A 21,943-nucleotide genomic window follows, 5' to 3' on the forward strand; every position below is an offset into this window, starting at 1 on the left:
AAACTAGAACTCTCCACTTTCCAATTTATTCTAAGTACGTCCACCTGTGGCCTTTTGTTTAGTCTGAGAGGAAGAGTTGTCCTCCTATGTGAGGAACCCCACTCTACCAGCTGCCCAAAACAAAGAAGAAAACCAAGCTCTGGGCTTCTCACCCCACTGCAGGCTCCTTGGAGGCCTGGCTCCATCTGATATCCCTTCTCCTGCTTCTCTGACTTGTCCTCTCCAATTGTTCCTTCTCATCAGTACTTATTAATCATATTCATATCCGGGGGGGAAAAAAAAAACCAACCCTCACTTAACCTCACCTCCTCTTCTAGTCAATGGCTTCTTGTTCTCCTTTCTCTTGTAGCCAAGCCTCTTGAAATTGTAGGCTCCATCTGCCAAATCTATTTCTTCACTCCCAGCCTCACCTCACTGACTGCTTCTGCAGAGGTCACTCATGGCCTCCTGACTATGAAGACAATGCATCTTCTTCACCCTGGATCCTACCTGACCTTCTACAACTACTCATCTCATTAGGTTTTAGACTGGATAGTTTACCAAGCCAATCCACAGATCTCATAGTTTTTAGATTTAAATAATGTCTATATCATTTAAGATACTAGATAATCAAAACCACCATAGTTTTTAAAGTAGAACTTACCAAATTCGATTAAGACTTTTCAGAGAGAATTTCTGTAGCATTTATTGCTTCTGCCTCCTATTATAGGTTTTTTGGGAAATATATATCTCATTGATTAAAAGTGAATATAGAATGAAATATCAATGCTAAAATACTAGTATAGATTTTTCAGCCTGTGTGACACTGCTCCCCTCACAAGCTCTTTGAGGACCACAACCACAATTTTTTCAAGTTTAAATCACTGATGGTGTCTTCCAAAATGCCTCAGACATAGCAAGACCAAAACAAATGTCTGTGGAATAACACACCTCCGTAAGCACTTCAGGGATTAACAGCACTTACTCACATAAAATAGTTCTTGTCTGCTAAAAAAAAAAAAGAGGGGACTCATGATATGTGCATGCATAGGAGTGTAATATGATTATGGTATCATTCCTCTTAGAGAGGGGCAACTGAGGTTCACAGAGGTCAGGTGACTTTAAGGTTACTAATCTAGGAAGTGACAGAGTCAGAACTCAAATCTAGGTCTTCTGATATAGCCCATGTTTGCCTCTCATTTAAACATCCCAGAAGAAAGGGAATGACAGTAGGAAGAGTACTGGATTGGCACAGAAAAGCACGAGAACAAGAGCCCAGAGATCTGCCAAGGGTTCTAGTTCATATGCTACTGATTCACTGGGTGACTGGGACAAAACACTGCTTCTCTCTCGATCTCCCTTGTCAACAGACGGGTTGAACTGGAGGAGCTCTAGGGTCTTTTCAAGCTTTCCCATTCTAGAAGAATAATTACTAAGTGAGAAAATGAGGGTATTATCATGACATCCAAGGCCTTTCCAAAGCTGGCCCTTGAATACCTGTAGTCCAGATTCATCTATTACGCACCACCTCCCAATCAACAGTCTATGCTTCAACCATTCTCACCACTTCTCTAGGTTCTTCAGTGTCATTTCTTCACATCTCCATGCCTTTGCCCAGGCTCTATTCTGCCCAGAATGCTCAACTCTTTTTTGTAGGCTTAAAAGAATGCTTCTTACTCCTCCCTCAAATCTCCACTGCTAGGTCCTCTGTGAAGACTCCCCTGTACTTTGAACCTCAGGCAGACTGTTGTACCCTCCTCCGCTTCCTCTTTTCTTGTATGTATTCCTTTTCCAATACACATTACACTGCACAGTCATGAATTTGTTTATATACCAGCTCCCAAATGGACTGTAAGCTACTTAAGGCAAAGATAACATCCTTCATTTTTTTTTTTCCATTCTAGTGTGGAGGACAGTCAACAAACACCTGAGTAAATGAAGAGGAAGTTAACATAAAAGCATCTACAACCGTAAGGCAGGTAGAATATTTCTCAGAGAGGTGAGGTAACTTGTCCAAAGCCTCACAACTAGTGATTCGAGTAATCAGGATTCAAACCCAGGACTTACAAACTGCAGAACCCATACTCTTTCTTCTGCCCCTTGAGTGTTAAAGCACCAGCTGAGCGTGGAGGGTAAGATTAATGGTAAGACCTCTGCATTGCTCCCAAACTGAGACAAACTTTAATACTTTCAAATCTATTTCAACCTCTATCCAAGGAGTGTTGGGTCTTTATGATTTTTGAAAAATAAGTTTCTTGCTTTAGCTTGAAAACCAGTTCTTTATTCTCTGGTAGCAAGTCTCTCACTCTCTTCCACATCCAAAAGTCTGCTCTGCGTGTCTGTGTGTGTGTGTGTCTGTCTATCTCAAAAGCAGCCTCAGGGGAAACTAAGAAAAAAATGGACGTGGACATTGTTTGGAAGAACAGAAAAGGTTCTGTAAAGAGGATGCATGTCTTAGATATTCCAGCAGAGGAAAGAGGCCAACTTTAAGTCCCAAGGAGAAAGGAGGAGATTCTATTCTCACTCCAGCCTGGAGGCTTAACAACCCCAGTTCCCAGAGAGGACTCCCTGGAGAATCAAGTGTGGGTAGACAGGCTAAGCCCAGAGCAATTAAGGACTTGGAAAGGTCAGCAGGTGTTTTGTGGGTTTTTTTCCAAATAGAGCCCCACCTCCTATCCCACTCACCACTGCTGTCTCCATTTTCTCCTTACCTGGAGCATAACTTGGGCTATTGGTGGGGTACAGGCTGGGATTGTAGGCAGGGGCGGCTGCTGGATAGGCTGTGGGGTAACCTATGAAAAGGAAAAAAGCTCCATTTAGTTGAGCAAGAAGAAAACCCAATTTCTGAGCAAATGGAATCCAAGTCCCAGGCTTGCCCTTAAAGCCTCTTCGTGGGCCATTTCCACAGTATATGTGACTCGCTTTTAGCCTCTCGAGAAAAATCACCAATACCACACCCCCAGCATATACACATTTTTCTAATTTTTAAAAGCAGTACAAGAACTATATGACTATATGCTCACTGTAAAAGAAAAAAAAAAAAAAAGAAAGAATCACTATACAAGTATATATGGTAAAAAAAAGGAAATTTACTTTCACATTCTTGATACATTACTCTCCTCCCCAGGCAACTATGACTCCAAAAAGCTTTCTGTGTATTTTTATACACATACGTTCAGTGATGTGCTGGTAAATATTAAAACAGGCTAGAGGGGACTGAGGTGGAGCCGTATTTGCAGCATTTGCCAAGTTCTGTGGTGTAAATATTCACACCATGGCTAATTTCAAGCTACCAATATCACTGAATTGAGAGGAGATGCTCATTATTGGCTCTCAAGAGCCCACACAAGCCTGATCCAGTTCATCACTGCATATTATATATGGAGTTTTGGGGAATTTTTTAATTGTGACAAAATACATATAACATAAAACTGGTGATTTTAATCATTTTAAGTGTAAATTCAGTGGCATTAAATACATTCACAATGTTGGGCAACCATCCTCACTATCTGTTTCTAAATCTTTTTAATCAAACAGAACTCTATAACCATTAAGCAATAACACCCCAATCCCTCTTCCCATAACCCTTATTAACTTCTACTCTACTTTGTCTCTATGAGTTTGCCTTTTCTAGATATTTTATATACATGGAATCAAACACCATATATCCTTGTGTCTGATTTTTTTCACTTAGCCTAATTTTTTCAAAGTTTATCCATGTTTTAGCATGTATCAAAACTTCACTCCTTTAGATGGCTGAGTAATATTCCATTGTGAGTATATGCCATATTTGGTTTATTCATTCATCTGTTTGATGGACACATGGGTTATTTCCACCTTTTGGATATTTTGAATAATGCTGCTGTGAACACAGATATACAAGTATCTGAGTCCGTTTTCAATTCTCTTGGGTATATACTGAGGAGCAGAATTGTTATGTTATATGGTAATTATATGTTTAGCTTTTTGAGGAACCACCGAACTGTTTTTCAGTGGCTACACCATTTTACATTTCCACCAGCAGTGCATGATGGTTCTAACTTTTACATATCCTTGTCAACACTTGTCATTTTCTGGTTTTTTGATTATAACCATCCTAACAGACATAAAGTGGTATCTCTCTGTGGTTTTGATGTACACGTCCCTAATGATTAATGATGATGAACATCTTTTCATGTGCTCACTGGTCATTTGGGCATCTCTTTGGAGAAATGTCTATTTGAAACATCTGTCTATTTAAAAAACTGGGTGGTTGTTTTGTTGTTGAATTCTAGGACTTTTTAATATATTCTGGATATTAAACCTTTATCAGATATATGATTTACAAACATTTCCTCCCATTCTGTGGGTTGTCTTTCACTTTCTTGACAATGCCTTTGATGCACAAAATTTTAAAATTTTGATTAAGTCCAATTTATCAATCTTTTTCTTTTGTTGCTCATGTTTTTGGTGTCATATCTAAGAATCCACTGCCAAATCCAAGGTCATGAACATTTACCCTATATTTTCTTCTATGCGTTTTAATGGCTTGGGCCCTTATACTTGTATCATTGATCCACTTTTGTATATGGTGTGAAGTAAGGGTATATGTAGTTTTAAATTCTACTTTTTCACTTTAACATTATAAGCATTTTTGCATGTAATTACACATTCTTCAAGACAGTTTAAAATATCTTTATGGGGGGAGGGCATAGCTCAAGTGGTAAAGAGCATGCTTAGCATGCACAAGGTCCTGGGTTCAATCTCCAGTACCACCTCTAAAAACAAACAAATAAACAAACCTAATTATCCCCCAATAAATAAATAAATAATAAACAAATGTGTTTATAATAGTCCATTAGGTAGATAACCATCACTCTGTTTTTATATGTTTAGGCTGTTGGCAAATTTTCATGATTATAAAGCAAGCTATGAGAACAACGTAAATAAACCTTTGGCTGCATTTCTGATTAGGTTTTCAGGAATCAGTTCTAGAAGTGAGCTTTCAAGGTCAAAAGACAGTGCTATTTTTAAAGCCCATCCATTCACAGTGACAGACACTGTGATTGCTGCCCTTGTGGAGCTTATACTTTAAGAGGGTAGGAGAAGGCAGTGGATAAATAGTAAATATAAACACAGTGCTATGGAAAAGAGAAAAATGGCAGGGTAAAGGGCATCAGACATGCCAGAATGTTGCAGGGAGGGCATTGCACTATTAGAATAACCAGTATAAGATACATTGAAAACGATAAATGCTGGAGAGGGTGTGGAGAAAAGGGAACCTTCCTACACTGTTGGTGGGAATGCAGTCTGGTGCAGCCATTATGGAAAACAGCATGGAGATTCCTCAAAAAACTAAAAACAGACTTACCATATGATCCAGCAGTCCCACTCCTCAGCATATATCAGAGGGAACCTTAATTCAAAAAGATACTTGCACTCCAATGTTCATAGCGGCACTATTTACAATAGCCAAGACGTGGAAACAACCTAAATGTCCTTCAAGAGATGACTGGATAAATAAGTTGTGGTATATTTATACAATGGAATACTACTCAGCCATAAAAAGAATAAAATAATGCCATTTGCAGCAACATGGATAGACCTGGAGACTATCACTCCCAGTGAAGTAAGCCAGTAAGAGAAAGAAAAATATCATATGATACCACTTATATTTGGAATCTAAAAAAAAAGACAAATGAACTTATTTACAAAACGGAAATAGACTCACAGACACAGAAAACAAACTTACAGTTACGGGGGTGGGTAGGGGTGGGAAGGGATAAATTAGGAGTTCAAGATTTGCAGATACTAACTAATATATATATAAAATAGATAAAGTTCATACTGTATAGCACAGGGAACTATATTCAGTATCTTGTAGTAGCCTATGGTGAAAAAGAATATGAAAACAAATATATGTATGTTCATGTATGACTGAAGCATTATTCTGTACACCAGAAACTGACACACTGTAAACTGATTATACATCAATAAAATATATATATATACATACAAAAAAAAAAAAAAAAAGAACCAGAGCTTAAAAAAAAAAGACACATTAAGAAAGTAAGATTTCCACAAAAACTTGAAGGAAATAAGAGTTAACCAAGCAGATGGCTGAAGGAACAGTATTTCAGATGAAGGTAACAGTCAGTACAAAGGCCCTAAGCTAGGAGTATAAGGGAGATGTCTGAGGAAGAGCAAAGAGGCCAGCATGGTTGAAGTGGAACAAGTGAGGGGGGAAAGTAGTAGCAAACAAAGTCAGAGAGATAAAAGGCTCGTCAATTCATGTAGGGCCTTACGGCTTCTGGAAGGACTTTGACTTTTACTATGAGTGAAATGAGAAGCCATCACAGGGTTTTGAGTAGAATAGTAACATGATCTGACTTATGTGTGAAGAGTCACTCTGACTGTTTTGTTGAAAAGAGACTACAATGGGGGAAGAGTAGAGAAGCATGGAGACCAGTTAGGAGGCTACTGCAAACTCCTAGCAATAGATGATGGGGATAAGATCAGGCCAACAGCAGCAGAGATGAGACGTAACATGGTATCATGCTGCTTTCTAGGAAGACTATCAATCTGTATTCATACTAGCAGTGTGTAAGTGCCTGTCTCACTGCTTCCTGCAGTTTTTAAATGCTCATTGGTTTTTGACTGACAATGGAAAGCTGATTTTAAAAGTCAAAGATTAAATCCCTAAATCCCTAAAAGCTTCTTTGGGATTTGTAAATATTGAGCTTTAATAATGTATCTTTGTTAATATGCTGTTCCCTAAATCCTTTCCAACTCCAAAGAAAATTCATCTCTCTTTACCCTCCAGTCATTTTCTGATTTCAGAACTAAGGCAGGTAACCTGTTGTCACTTAATTAGCAATATGGAGGCCTGTCACTTCTCAAGGAGAGTCAGGGGTTTAATCTGGGAAGCCAAATGATCCGGTCTCATGGCTGAAATTTGTATTCAGTTTCCTGTGAGATTACAGCCAAGGGTAATCACACCCCAATTATGTCATTTCAGATGTCTTTTACTTTAGTGGCAATTACAGGATCTTCCTTCAATGTTTCCAAGTAGAATTATTCTACATTCACTTGAATTTGGCAAGTATCACAGAATGGCAGCATTAGAAAGAGCCCTCTTCATTTTCTTGATGACATCCTCAAGCTGAGAAAAAGGAAGGGAGTTAGGGTCACAGATTACTGAGGTTAGAAGCAACTTGTGGGGAGGGTCTAGCTCAAGTGGTAGAACGTATGCTTAGCATGCAGGAGGTCCTGGGTTGAATCCCCATTACCTCCTCCAAGAATAAATAAGTGAATAAACCTAAATACCTACTCCTCCAAAAAAAAAAACAAAACAAAACCCCACAACCACCACCAAAAAACACACACACACAGAAAAGCAGCACCTTAAAGGCCATTCGGTCCACCCTCACATTTGAGGCTAGGGCTCCACTACAACACACTCATGGTATCATTTATCCCAGCCCTCACACCTCTACTGAAAATGGACTCTTTCCTTTCCTGAGATACATACCCTCCCCAATCCTGCCATGAGACTGCTCTGATTGTCTGAAAGGGACTTCTCATACCTCACCGAACTCTATCTTGTATCTTCTACCCTTTAGAAGAGCAAATTTTTGAAGACACATACATCCCCAACTACAGAACTTATCACATGGCACTTCAATGGTTTGTTTACATTTCCTGTCCTGTCTCCTTCCCTCAAATTGTAAGCTCCTTGAAGGCACAGCTATATCTCATTTGCCTGTACACAACAGCTCTTGATCAGTTCCTCTCTCCCACTCCCTGAACACACCACCACCACCACCACTTTCTCCTCTCAGCCTAGACAGCAAGCATGTGAGCTTCTCAAACACAGAGTGGTGATGAATAGTCTGTCTGGCCAGAAGAGAATACCCCTTTCCCAACTTCAACTTTCCCTGTCCAAAAGGGGAATCATAAGTAAGCTGAGCTTTCTCCCTACCACTTTCTTGGTTTTGTTTTGCTTATTTTGTTTCTTTGTTCCCAACTGATATTGATCATCTTGCTGCTTCTGTTGATGCTGCTGCTGGTAGCTGTAGTGCCTAGTACCATAAGGCAGAGAATAGGTACTCAATGAAGAGATTACCCAGCGGGTTGTATTCTGGAGCTATGAAAGGTTTAAAAACAAAAGCAATCCAACAGGATCCCTGGCCTTGAGAGCATCACCAGCTAATAAGGGAGAAAGGTAAGTGGACAGTTAGAATATGGCCTGAAAAGTGTTATGACAAGGATATAGTGTGAGCAAAGAAGGAGCCTTTACGAACCAAGATTTACATAGTACCTGCTGTCTGCCAGGCATTATACTGGGCACTAGGTGTCCCTGGATGTGGACAAAAAAGGGGAGAAAGAACATCCAGACAGAAGGATGAAGGGGATCGTTTTGGGGGCATCCATAAGTGGTTTGGCTTGCACCCGCCTTAGCTCTAACAAGCAGGGCAGACGGGTTAACCACATCTGAAAGGGTAGGTTGCTTTTTAGGGCTTGATCTCACCATTTTGTCTTCTTGTGACCATATCTCCCTTTATGGTCATTGGCCCTAACTTACCTTCTAGTTTCATCTTTCTACTGACTATGCCCGAGTTTCATACTGCTAGACTGGACTTCTCTCCTGAACTCCTAACTCACATAGTATCTATCTGCCTACTCAACGTCTCCACTTGGATGTTTGCTAGACATCAAGGCTATAAGGTAGACTGGCTAAGAGCGTGGTCCCTGGAGCTAGATCTAACTTTAGGTTTGAACTCCAGAAACACCACTAACTGTGTTATCTTGGGCCAATTACTTAACCTCTCTATGCTTTAGTTTTCCCATTTGTAAAATGGGACTAATAATATTATAATAGGTTGCTTAAGTATTAAATTAGTAAGACCTCGAAGCACTAGGAGCCAGGCAAATAGTTCAGACTTCAAAAAGTTAGCTATTATTATTTCGAATTTATGATATTCAAAAACAAATATTTGCTTTCTATCTTCCCATTCCCTTCCAAACCTGTTCTTCAAGCTTCTCCACACCAGTAAATGACAATTCATTCTTCTAGCTCCTCAGGCCAAAAACCTCAGAGTCATTCTTGACTCTATTCTTTCTCTCCTATCCACATCTTATCCAGCAAAATCTTTTTCATCTATCTATCCATCTTATTCAGCAAATCTTTTCAGTTCCACCTTTAGAATACATTCAAAATCTGACCATATATCTTGTTGCCTACATACTTTCTATCCTAGTCCAAGTCATCATTTCTCACCCAGATTATTTCAACAGCTTCTTAACTGGTCTCTGCTCCTACCTTCCACCCTGAGCAATTTCCCACAGCAGCCAAAGCTATCTTTTAAAACATTAAATCAGATCATAACACTCCTCTCTTTAAGCCCCACAGTAGCTTATTCCCATGACAATCACAGTGAAATCCTTTTAATGACCCACCCAGACTTTAGCTACCTCTCTAACCCCTTCTCCCACTACTTGCCCCCACACTGATTTACTCCAGCCACAATGGCCTCCTTGCTGTTTTTCAAATGTGTCAAGCACCTTCCCATCTCAGAGCCTTTACCCTTTCTGTTCTCTCCCTTCTGGTACTCTATTCAAAGGTCATCTTACATTCTTTCTATTTGGTACTGTTTTAGAAAGTAATCAACTTTGATTACTCTCTATGTTCCTTATCCGGCTTTGTTTTCCTTCACAGCAGTTAATAATCTGACATACTAGATATTTACTTGTTTATGGGAGACTGCCTACCTCCCACCACTAGAATGTAAGCTTCAAGTCACAGCAGCACTTGCTAGTTTGCGGCTATTCTCTGTTGGATAGAGATCAGGACACTCCAAAGACTCTCTCACCCAAATAAGCAGAGTGCATTCCAAGTGCCAGTTCTCCAAGACTGAGTGGATCTGTAGAAGTGCACTGGGGGTAAAGACATGGAGTTCAAATACCACACCATGGATATTTCACCCATTGCTCAGATAAAAGATACTTTCACAAACGCAATGTCATTTGAGCCTCAAAACAACACTAATGTTATTTCTCCCATTTTGTAGGGGAGAAGGAAACCAAGGCTCAGAGAGGTGAAGTGACTTTCTGGCTAAGATTATTCAGTAATCTATATATTCCCATCCCATCCCCCTTTTTTTGGTTTCAAAATTATAATGTATGGTTTAAAAGAGAAGAAAGAAAGTTTGTTGCTGGTTATAGGTCTGAAGGAATCTAGGAGGAAGGGAAGATAGAGGGAAAAGTAAGGGAGGGGACATGTTTGGGGAAAATCCAGTGGCACCAAATCCCAGTTTTCCACCTACAGTCCAGCCCTTGGAGTGAATAATTTTAGTGACAGGATGTGGAATGGGAACTTAGATGGTAGGAACTGAACTTTTCCACACCTACCAAATAACTATGACTTGATCCTTAGAAACAAGTCTGCCCCTCCTGTATTTATATTCTCTGAAGGTCAAGAGTGAAGAGAATAAATGGACACAAGTGAGCTTTTCTCCTTTGTACCCGAAAGACTACAGTAGTGATCAGATTTCCTGGGATTCTGATGTGTACATTTTAACTGCTTTACAGAGGTCAATACAATCTAATCCCTTTTATATGAAGAAATGTAAAGCTATTTTTTGATTAACATGGAGATAAGAAATTGCTTTCAAGAGAAATCAGAGTACTAGTTCTGAAATTAGCTGATCTTTAGGAAGTAAATATAGCAGAGTACCAAAAAGCTAGTGGAAGACTAACTCCTTGGGTCAAGAAGACAAAGAGGATTACTCCTTTGTGAGCAGGGGGGACACTTATGCAATGAAGACACTTTAGGTCTGAAGCTCACAATTAAAAAAGAAGAAAACTGGCCCCCTCCACCCCAACCCCAAAGCCAGGGTGACCAAAAAACAACAAAAACAAAAAGATCCCCAAAACCCCACACCAAACTTAAACAAACAAATCTCAAAATAAAAAGAAGAGGGCAGGAGGAAGGATATAATTTTTAGTGCAGTATATTCTGAGCATTGTGCCAGGCACTTCTTTATCTGATTTAATCTTTACCCTAACTTGATGAAATATGTTATTAGTCCAACTTTATAGATGAGGATATTGAAACTTAGACTTATCTTACACAAGTAAACAGAGAGTGGAGACAGAACGGGGTCTGCTGAATGAGACAAGGTCCATTCTACCAACCTCCCTCAAACATGAGTCTACTTAGCATAAACCTCTGGATTTGGCTGCCATTTTCTTTGCCAACATTCTTTTATTTTAGCTTCAAAACCTGAGAAAACAGGAAATTACTAGGGAGAATCAATGAAAGATGGTTCAGTTACAAAAATTTTTTTTAAAAAGCTCTTCTGTTTCCATTTAGTATCCTAATGTAGGTCATGCTCATGTTATTGAAAAGCATCACACAGGCACTGATCAGAGTTAGAAGAGGTACTAGAGGTGACTGAGTCCAACTTGCCACTCAGCACTGAAATACCTTTTATAGTGGCCTGCATGGCTGGTTCTGCCAGCACACCCTTCTAATGATGGTGTGTTCAGAACCCCTTCAGGAGGTCAAAGCTCCTGCTGGAGAGCTCTGGGGTTAAAAAACTCTTTACTCAAGCAAAAAATTGACCTTGTAAGGAATCTAACTCTGAACATCTTCTAAACTACTGGTCCTAGTTCTAGCCACACAGAAAACATCTCTTCCCTCTGTTCTAGCACAACTCTCCAGAGACATGAAGAAATTAGTTATTCTTCCTGAATTTTCTGTTGTCCACATCCAACAGACTTAATTCCTTCAATTCTTCCCCATCTTGACTGTCCACCTTTGGCCAGTCTTCAATTTACAATTCCCCTTCTCTTAAAATAATTTCCATTTTCTTCCTGCCTCCTCATTCTTCTGATGTTTTTTTTCCCTAGATTTAAAACAAAACAAAACAAAAAAAAAACCCAACAAACTGAATTGACCTAAGATTGGTAACAGGCGGTCAGTGAAGGCCTACAGTGACTTAATCCAGATTTCTTCATTATTATCCATTTTAGTTGGCCTTGACCAATGAATAAGAGTTTGTCAGAAGTGTGTGGCAGTGGGGACAAGGAAACATGTATTTGATTCATACATGAAATGTATGCCATATCAGGAATATGGCAAATATTCATACATGAAATGTATGCCATATCAGGAATATGGCAAATAGAGTTTACAGTTTGTGGGGAAGAGTGGCAGGAAACGAAAATAAAAATACACCCTGGGGATAGACTGTGAAGAGATCTGAATGCCAAGGTAAAGGATGGAATTTATCATTAAACAGGAATCCGTTGGAGGATTTTAAACTTGGGAGTTTCAGATTTGTGTTTTACGAAAACTACTCTAGTAGCAGCAGTACAGAAAGTGTTGAGAGTGAGTGCGATCAGAGAAGCAGCGACCAGACAGGAAGTTACTGCAACAGACCCGCTAAAACAAAAGTTAAAGCTAAAACAGTAACAATGGGATAAAGAAAGGAAGACTACAAAGATGTTTAGGAGACAGAGCCCACAAAACTTCATCCTGATAGCATAATCATTTTTATTGCCATGAGCTGAAAGGCTACAAAGTAGATATGGGAAACATTCAATGGACCCTTGAATCTGTTAGCTCCAGAAAAAAGCCTCAATCTGAATTTTACTAGGTGGGTGGCCTGGCTGCTGAGAGTGCTGTACCAGCGAGAATGGAGTTCAACCGAGGCAGGCAACCATTCTGCAGCACTGGCTCTGGGCCGGCCCACTAGACCTGAACCTGGGGAATCCTGTACACCAGATTCAAGACCCAGCCACCTAACCTCCCAAGTGAGCCTCAGGGAAATTTAAGGGTATAAGTGAGGCATTGTTCTTAGTTTGGGCAAGGCAACTCCCCAAGAGGTAACAAGAAAGAAGGGACTATACAGTAATCAACTATGCTCCAAGTTGTGTTGCATCTTCAGGGAGAACTTAACTCAACCAGATAAAAGGCCACCAACCTGCGAGTGGGTGAATGACCATTTACCTTGACTGAGTCAGAAGAGAAAGGTTGCTAAAACCAGAGCAGGCTTACCTTGATATGTCTTTAGTGTAAAAACAGTATCACCAACAAAAAAAGATAAGAAAATAGGCTATGTTAAAGCTAATAATAAAATTCCTCCAAAGTAAGCACATAAGGTAAGTGCTGTTCCTTAGGGGAAACATTCTTTCAGAAATCTAAAAATATCTCCAAAGTTCCCTACCTGCCAGTGTGGGAGAAATTTTAATGGAAAGCAGATGGCCTATCAGTCTCAATCACCACTTCAGGAGTGTGCTTCTGCTGCTGCCTTCCCCACCCCATCCTTCATCTGTAAGGTATATGGGAAGTATTCAGCACTTTACAGATTATTTGGTGAATGATTCCTGTCCTCCCTGCATTTATCTTCTAAAAGAGATAAAAGCGAACAAGATAAAATTTTGCAAATTGATGATTTGGTCCATGAATCCCTTTTCCTCATGGATCAATTCACTCATTTATTTCATTATTCTATTTAATAAGATCTGGTAAAGGGAAGAATCTTACTTAGACTCAATAAAATGTATCAGGGCACTTGGTTTTTCCATGTGAAGAAAAAAAATTAGATCCCCACCTCACACTTCTCCAATTCCAGAAAGACCAAAGACCTAAATTTAGAAAACAAACAAAAACCTTAAAACTATTAGGGGAAAAAAATATATATATATATATCAGTTTGACTTTAGGATTAGAAAGTATTTCTTAGATAAGACCAAAAGGAAAAACCATAAAAGGCTGACAAGTTTAACTCCTTAAAATTTAAATCTGCATGGTAAGATGCTATAAACAAAGTTTAAAAACAAGCACAAAGTGAGAAAGGATATTTATCACACATTTAACAAAGAACTAGTATCCACAAAAAAGAACTCAAAGTAATAAGAAAATGAAAAGAAGCCAATAGAATATAATGCAGAATAGAATATATTATTGCAATTCACAGAAGAAATCACTCAAATGACTAGGGAGATGGAGGAGGAAAAAAAAAATGTTCAACCACACTAGTAATCAGCAAAACACAAATAAATGGAATACAATATCATTTTGCAACTATCAGACTGACAAGTATTTTTTTTCTTTTTTTTCCTTTGTGACTGACAAATATTCTAAAGTCTGACAATATCAAGTGTTGGGAAGGATCTGGAACAACAGGAATTAGTAGAAGCATTGTGAAAGTCACTTTTGTAACACCAAATAAAGATATACAACCTAGCAATTCTAAGTATATAAGCTTGAGAAACTGGATTTTGAGCTGGGCCTTGTGGGATGGGCAGGATTCTGACAAAGATAAAAGAACTTGTATTCCCCAATAAAAAGAACAGTATAAGCAAGACCACAGAGACAGGAAACTACTTGAGGAATGGCCAGACTGTTTCCAAAGTGGCTACACCAGTTTTACATTCCCACCAGCAGTATATGAGAGTTTCAATTTCTCCATACCCTTGCCAACACTTGTTATTATCTGCCTTTTTAATTATAGCCATCCTATGGGTGTTAAGTGGTATCTCACTGTGGTTTTGATATGCATTTCCCTGATGACATTATGCTGAACATATTTTCATTTGTTTATTAGCAATCTGTATATCTTCTTTGGAGAACTGTTTATTCAGATTCTTTGTGTATTTCTTAACTGGGTTATTTGTCTTTTTATTATTGAGTTATAAGAGTTTTTGACATACAGACATAGGTACAACTACCTTATCAGACAGATGATCTGCAAATATTTTATCCCATATATGTGGGTTCTCTTTTTGTTTCTTGATGGTGTCCTCTGAAGTACAAAAGTTCTTAATTTGATGAAGTCCAATTTACTTATTTTTTTTCTTTGTCTGCTTGTGCTACTGGTGTGATATCTAAGAAACCCTTGCCAAATCTAAGGTCACAGATTTACGACCAAGTCTTCTTGTAAGAGTTTTATAGTTCTAGCTCTTGTATTTAGGTCTTTGAAATACTTTGAGTTAATTTTTGCATATGGTGTGAAGTAGGGGCACTATTTCATTATTTCATTATGTGGGTATCTAGTTGTCCCAGCACCATATGTTGAAAAAACTATTCTTTCCCCACTGAATTGTTTTTGGTTCCCTTGTTGAAAATCATTGACTGTATATGTGAGGGTTTATTTCTGGATACTCAATACTATTCCACTAATCCATATGTCTATCCTTAAGCCAAAACCATGCTGTCTTGATTACTGATAAGCTTTCTGATAAGCTCTGGGAAACTGGGAAGAGTGAGTCCTTCAACAACGTTCTTTTACAAGATTATTTTGGCTAATATGGATGGGTCTTTGAATTTTCATGTAAATTTTAGGAACAGCTTGTAAAAATCTGCAAACAAGGCACGTGGCCTTTTGATAGGGACTGTGTTGAATCTGTAGATCAATTAGGGAGTATTAAAAATTTCAATCCATGAACATGGGATGTTTTCCTAACTATTTAGATCTTTAATTCCTTTCAACAATGTTTTGTAGCTTTCAGAGTGTACATTTTATGTTTCCTTTTAAAAATGTATTCCCAAGTATTTTGCGTGTTTTGAGGCAATATAAACAGAACTGTTTTCTTAATTTCATTTTTTGCACTATTACAACTGTATAGAAATATGATTGATTTTTGTATATTGATCTTGTATCCTACAACCTTCTTGAACTTACTTATTAGTTCTAATAGTTTTTGGGTGGATTCCTTAGAATTTTCTATATACAAGATGGTGTTATCTGAAAGTACAGAGTTTTACTTCTTCCTTTCCAATCTGGATTACTTTTAATTTCATTTTCTTGCTCAACTGTCCCGCTTAGAACCTCCAGCATAATGTTTTACAGAAGTGGTGAGGCTGGACATCTTTGCCTTGTTCCCAAAATTAGGGGGAGAACATTCCATTCAGTCTTTTTCTATTAAGTATGATGACAGCCATGGGTTTTTTATAAATGCCCTTTATCAGATTGAGAAAGTTCCTTCTATTCCTAATTTGTTGGAGTTTTTGTTCATTTCTTTGTTTTCAGAAATCATGAAAGGGTATTGGAGTTTGTCTAATGATTTCTCTGTATCCAGAGATTATGTGAGTTCTGTCCTTTAATGTTTTAATATGGTGTATTGCACTGATTGATTTTTCCCATTCTGAATTGATCTTGCAACCCTGGGGTATAACTTACTTCATCATAGTGTATAATACAATCTTATCTATAAATTATTGTTCATTTTGCTAGTGTTTTGTTGAGAACTTTTGCATTTATATTCAAACAGGACATTGGTCTGTAGTTTTCTTATGATGTCTCTGTCTGGTTTTGGTATCTGGACAATACTTGCCCCATAGAATGAGTTAGAAAGTATTCTCCCCTTCTCTATTTTTTGGAAGAGTTTGTGGAAGGTTAGTGTTCATTTTTTTTAATTGAAGTGTAGTTGATTTACAATGCTGTGGTAGTTTCAGGTGTACAGCAAAGTGATTCAATTATACATATACACCTGTACTTTTTCAGATTCTTTTCCATTACAGGTTATCATAAGATATTGAATATAGTTCTCTGTGCCACAGAGTAGGTCCTTGTTGTTTATCTATTTTATACATAGCAGTGCACATCTGTTAATCCCAAACTACTAATTTATCCCTCCCTCTACTTTCCTCTTTGGTAACCATAAGTTTGTTTTCTATGTCTGTGAGTCTATTTCCGTTTTGTACATAAAATACTTGGGCACAAAATAAATCTCAATAAATTTAAGAGGACAGAAATTATTTCAAGCATCTTCTTTAAGCACAATGGCATGAAACTAGAAATCAACCACAGAAAAACAAATGAGAAAAAAACACAGCATGGAAACGAAACAACATGCTACTAAAAAACCAATAGGTCAACGATGAAATCAAAGAAGAAATTAAAAAGTACCTTGAGGCAAACAATGAAAACACAACTACACAAAATCTATGGGATACAGCAAAAGCAGTCCCTTTAAGAGGAAGTTCACCACAGGCCTTCCTTAAAAAACAAGAACAATCCCAAATAAACAACCTACCCTACCACCTAAAACAATTAGAAAAAGAAAAACAAACAAAACCTAAAGTCAGCAGAAGGAAAGAAATAATAAAGATCAGGGAGGAAACAAATAAAATAGAGATTGAAAAAAAAAACAGAAAAAAATCAATCAACCAAGAGCTGTTTTTTCGAAACAGTAAACAAAATTGACAAGCCTCTGGCCAGGCCCACCAAGAAGAAAAGAGAAAGGACACAAATAAAATAAGAAATGTTTTGTGTATAATTTCATTTGTATCATTTTTTAAGATCCCACATATAAATCATATCACATTTGTCTTTCTCTGTCTGACTTACTTCATTTAGTATGATAAACTTTAGTTTCATCCATGGTGCTGCAAATGGTATTATTTCATTCTTTTTTATATGGCTGAATAATATTCGTGTGTGTGTGTGTGTGTGTGTGTGTGTGTGTGTGTGTGTGTGTGTGTGTGTGTGTGTACACACTGTTTTCTTTATCCATTCATCTGTTGATGAACATTTAGGTTTCTTCCATGTCTTTGCTATTATAAATAGCACTGCTATGAACACTGGGGTACGTGTATCTTTTCAAATTAGAGTTTTCATCTTTTCTGGATATATGCCCAGGAACAGGACTGCTGGATCATATGGTAACTCTACTTTTAGTTTTTTAAGGAACCTCCATACTGTTTTCCATAGTAACTGCACCAATTTACATTCCCACCAACAGTGCAGGAGAGTTCCCTTTTCTCCACACCCTCTTCAGCATTCATTATTTGTAGACATTTTGATGATGGCCAATCTGACCAGTGTGAGGTGATACCTCATTGTAGTTTTGATTTGCACTTCTCTAATAATTAGTGATGTTAAGTATCTTTTCATGTGCCCATTTGGTCATTTGTATGTCTTCTTTGGGAAAATGTCTATTTAGGTCTTCTGCCCAATTTTTGATTGGGCTTTTTTTCTTTTTAATATTGAGCTGTATAAGCTGTATGTATATTTTGGAAATTAAGCTCTTGTTGGTCACATCATTTGCAAATATTTTCTCCCACTGCATAGGTTGTCTTTTCATTTTGTTGTTGTTCATTCAGTTGAAACACATTTATCAATATATCACAGCCTAATCTTTGTGCAAATCAGTAGATAAATGTAACTGTTTCTTTCTCAAGTTTAGCAACTCAGTAATCATGAAGGCATCCAGGATCACAGAAAACATGCCGGATTCCCTGGGGCTCTGTCTGCCAAAGCAGCTCAGTCCCCTCGGGCAAAGGAACTTAGGTTGCTGGAACACTCTAAACTGGGAAGAGAAAAAGCAACAGGCTCCCTAAGCTAGTAGAGCATGAGGTACTATTGCCTGGTGGGTCCTGCATACTAATATTAATTGTTTTAGAATAAACATAACGTTAGAAGTCCAAACAGTTGATATTCACCATTATGATTAAATCAGGATGATAAAGCTGTTGTGATAAACACAACTATGAAACTGAAAATTAGTGATGACAACTTAGTTGTATCAGGCTCAACCTCCAATATACTTCTGGGGTTGCATAGCATTGAGAAAATTCTGATTTACAAACATAAGTAGCTGCAAATGTTAGCAGTTTTTTTTTTAATGAACATGCATTCTTAGAAGCTTAAGTTAACACACTGATCATCTTACGTATACGCATGCTTTTTAAAAATAGTTGTAAATAGTTTTCAAAAATCAAATCAAATATTTGAGGATTTTATGAAGCCCTCCAGCCTATCCCCAACCCCATCAGAGTTCTTACAGAACAAAGTTTGGAACAACCAACAAAAAGTTCTCTGAGATCCTTTTATTCTCAGTCTAGGAGGCTATACAGCAAAAAAATGTGAGGTTATGAGGAGGAATCAGTACATTCCGCCCACAGGCAATGACTTTCTTCCGGGACAAAAGTCTCTACTCTCCCACCTCCAATCCTGCCATCAAGACCAGTATTAATCTACTTTTTGAGCTCAATTTCCCATTTTCCCCCTTTCTACTCTTCACTCTAGCTAATCTTAAGTACTGCCTAGACCCCAACCATACCTTCTTACTTCCATGTGTTCGTTCATATTGTTATCTTCACTTTGAATTTATATTCATTACATATTTGAAGGCTCATGATTTGCTAAGCGTTATGCTAGACAACTTACATACATTTTTTAATTCAATTCCATTATATGTCCTATCCATCTTTATTTTAAAATAATAACAACCCATTATTATGCACTTATTTTGTGCACTTATGTGCTGAGTGCCTACACTAGTTCACTTAATCCCTATAGTAACCCATGAAATAGGATAATACTATTGCCCTCATTTTATAATGAGAACACCAAGGCTCTGGAAGGTTAAAAAACATACCTAAGGCCAGGTAAGGAAGAGAATGCTCCCTGGAAAAGTGCTATCTGTGATCAGAGCCAAGTTCTTAAAGAGCATGGTGAAGTTGTGATAGGACAATGGCATTCTAGACAGAGGGACAACATTCACAGAAGCAGAGCAGTAGGAAACAACATAGTATGCAGTTAGGAAAAAGATCAACCTTCAGAATCAGCAGACCCAGGTTCAAATACCTATTTTTGTTTGTTTTGTGGCCTCTTACTGTGACAACTCTCATCTGTAAAATGGTGATAATAAGCTGCACTATGTAGAACTGCTTTAAGATCAAAATTAAACATGATATGTAAAAGTGCGCAGTGCAGGATTAGGCCTAGGGTACATATTCAGTAAATAAATGTTACCTCCCTTCCTTTTCCCTAGTTGACAATTCAATAATCCATAAGCTTAAGAATATCATTTCCCTCACAGACATAGAAAACAAACTTATGGTTATTGGAGGGGGGAGGGATAAATTGGGAGTTTGAGATTTATAGATACTAACTACTATATATAAAATAGATAAACAACAAGTTTCTGCTATATAGCACAGAGAACTATATTCAATATCTTATAGTAACCTGTAATGGAAAAGAATATGAAAATGAATACGTATGTGTACATATGACTGAAACTTTATGCTGTACACCAGAAACTGACACAACATTGTTAACTGACTATACTTCAATAAAAAAATATATATATTAAAAAAAAAAAAAAGAATGTCATTTCCATCTCCACTACATTTCAGACATTTTTCCCTTCTGTAAGTTCCCAAGCTTTAGCAGGGATTCTGGAGCTGTAATATACCAAAAGTCATTGAGCAAGTTACGAGGTAACATCCTTAACCACATTTCTCAAAATGCTCACACAACTCACCTGTGTAGGCCATGTTCTTAGGGTTGCCATAAGGAGCCCCAGGCTGCACGGGGCTATAAACAGGGTTCATTGTGGAAGACTGAGAATCCTACAGAGAAACAAACAAACAAAAAAACAGCATTGGTTACTGATTGCTCATTCTCCCTGACATCAGCTTTTGATTTATAATCTTCAGTTTACATTTGTAAAAAAGCAACATGGTATAGTAGAAAGAGGACTAAACAAAAGCCATTTGTTTCTATTTGGCCCTATGCTAGACACTATTCCCACTGTACAGATGAAAATACTGAGAAGCAGAGACACAATTTGACTACTATCAACCCAGGCCTTTTGGCTTTCAGTTCAGTACTAGTCCCACTATCCCACAGATGCCTCTGCCATGAGTGTACCATGTAGCACTGGCCAAGTCACTTTCCCTCTCTGGGCTTCAATGCCTTCTTTTAAAATCAATTTTTTTAGGCTCCCTGAGGTCCTTTCTAATTCTGAGGATGCTAGTCCAGGAGCTGGGAAGGGATGAACTTCTACTGTTCACCAGGGGAGCATGAGTACCTAATGACAAACCTATAGACTGCTAGAAAGAACAGAACCAAGTGTGTCACTCACCTTTTGCACCTACAGAGGACAAAATACAAGTGACTAGCAGCTTTGGAAAAAAATGGGAATTTATTGCCACTGATCATTTTAATGCAAACAAAGAAACACAGTTAAGATCTCTTTCAAAATTCATTCACGGGAAAAGAAATAAACTTGGATATTTGTGTGCAAGAAGTATCATCTGCAAAAGTGCTCTGTTAATTATCTGAGTGAAGCACATTCTCCATCCTAGAATTCTCTTAAGATTTTTTGTATTTCTGTGGCGTCGGTTGTAATCTCTCCATTTTCATTTCTTATTTTATTTGTGTACTCTCTCTTTCCTTCTTGGTGAGCCTAGCCAGAGGTTTGTCAATTTTGTTTACTCCTTCAAAAACTCAGCTCTTCATTTGATTGATTTTTTTCTATTGTTTTTTAAATCTCTGTTTTACTTATTTTCCATCCTGATTAATGGAAAATCTGTCATTAAGCTCTGTTGGCCATCCAATTTGTCTCACCTTGTTTAGGGAACCATCTCTGATACGTAGGCCAACATATGTTTGAAAACGTATCACCAAATGTATTATTTACACTTCATAAAAATCAAGCAATTCCCTCCTACCTAAGCTCACATGATAAATGGGCAATTTTTTAGGTCATTAACTTCTCCTGTAGCACCTCAGGATAGAATACAAGTCGTATGTTGAAGACAGGCAGTTACAGTCAATAGATGGCTTGATGACAACTGCTCTAAGATTAATTAGTCTGTCCAGGGCTCTGAAATGAGAAGTGGAGAAAAGACGGGTTTCTAAAAAGAGGAAGGTGGGGCAGTAAAACAGGTAAAAAAGAAAACGCCATTGGTCAACTTCAAGGGATAGAACTTGTTGAAGTGTGCCCAATGTGCAGCCCTGGCAATCACCCCAGAGCAAGAGGCTAGATTAAACTACCATCAGTTGACAAACTGAAACCAGAACAATTTGAGGGTGAAAGTTATGGGAGATACATACATTCCAGCACAATTTAAAGAAAAAACACACTTGCAGCCAGAGTTATCCATGAATACAGCCAAGTACACTCTCTCTGAATATAAGCCCTCTTCTGACAGGGTACTACAAGAAAATTAAGAGAGTTC

The 21,943-nt window shown here is 38.0% G+C and overlaps 1 protein-coding gene across 5 annotated transcripts in view; it reads right to left on the bottom strand.

Moving 5' to 3' along the window:
* Positions 1-21,943, bottom strand: part of FAM168A (family with sequence similarity 168 member A) — a 154,712-nt gene that overhangs the window by 23,263 nt on the left and 109,506 nt on the right. For all 5 annotated transcript variants that reach the window (XM_010989323.3, XM_010989331.3, XM_031460304.2 and 2 more), the window contains 2 exons: positions 20,242-20,329; positions 2,691-2,771 (listed from right to left, as the gene is read on the bottom strand). In XM_010989323.3, the coding sequence (XP_010987625.1) occupies positions 2,691-2,771; positions 20,242-20,311 (151 nt within the window). In that variant the 5' untranslated portion in view covers positions 20,312-20,329. The remainder of the gene's footprint in view (positions 1-2,690; positions 2,772-20,241; positions 20,330-21,943) is intronic.

Source organism: Camelus dromedarius, chromosome 12 (genome assembly GCF_036321535.1).
Source record: "Camelus dromedarius isolate mCamDro1 chromosome 12, mCamDro1.pat, whole genome shotgun sequence".
Classification (NCBI taxonomy): domain Eukaryota; kingdom Metazoa; phylum Chordata; class Mammalia; order Artiodactyla; family Camelidae; genus Camelus; species Camelus dromedarius.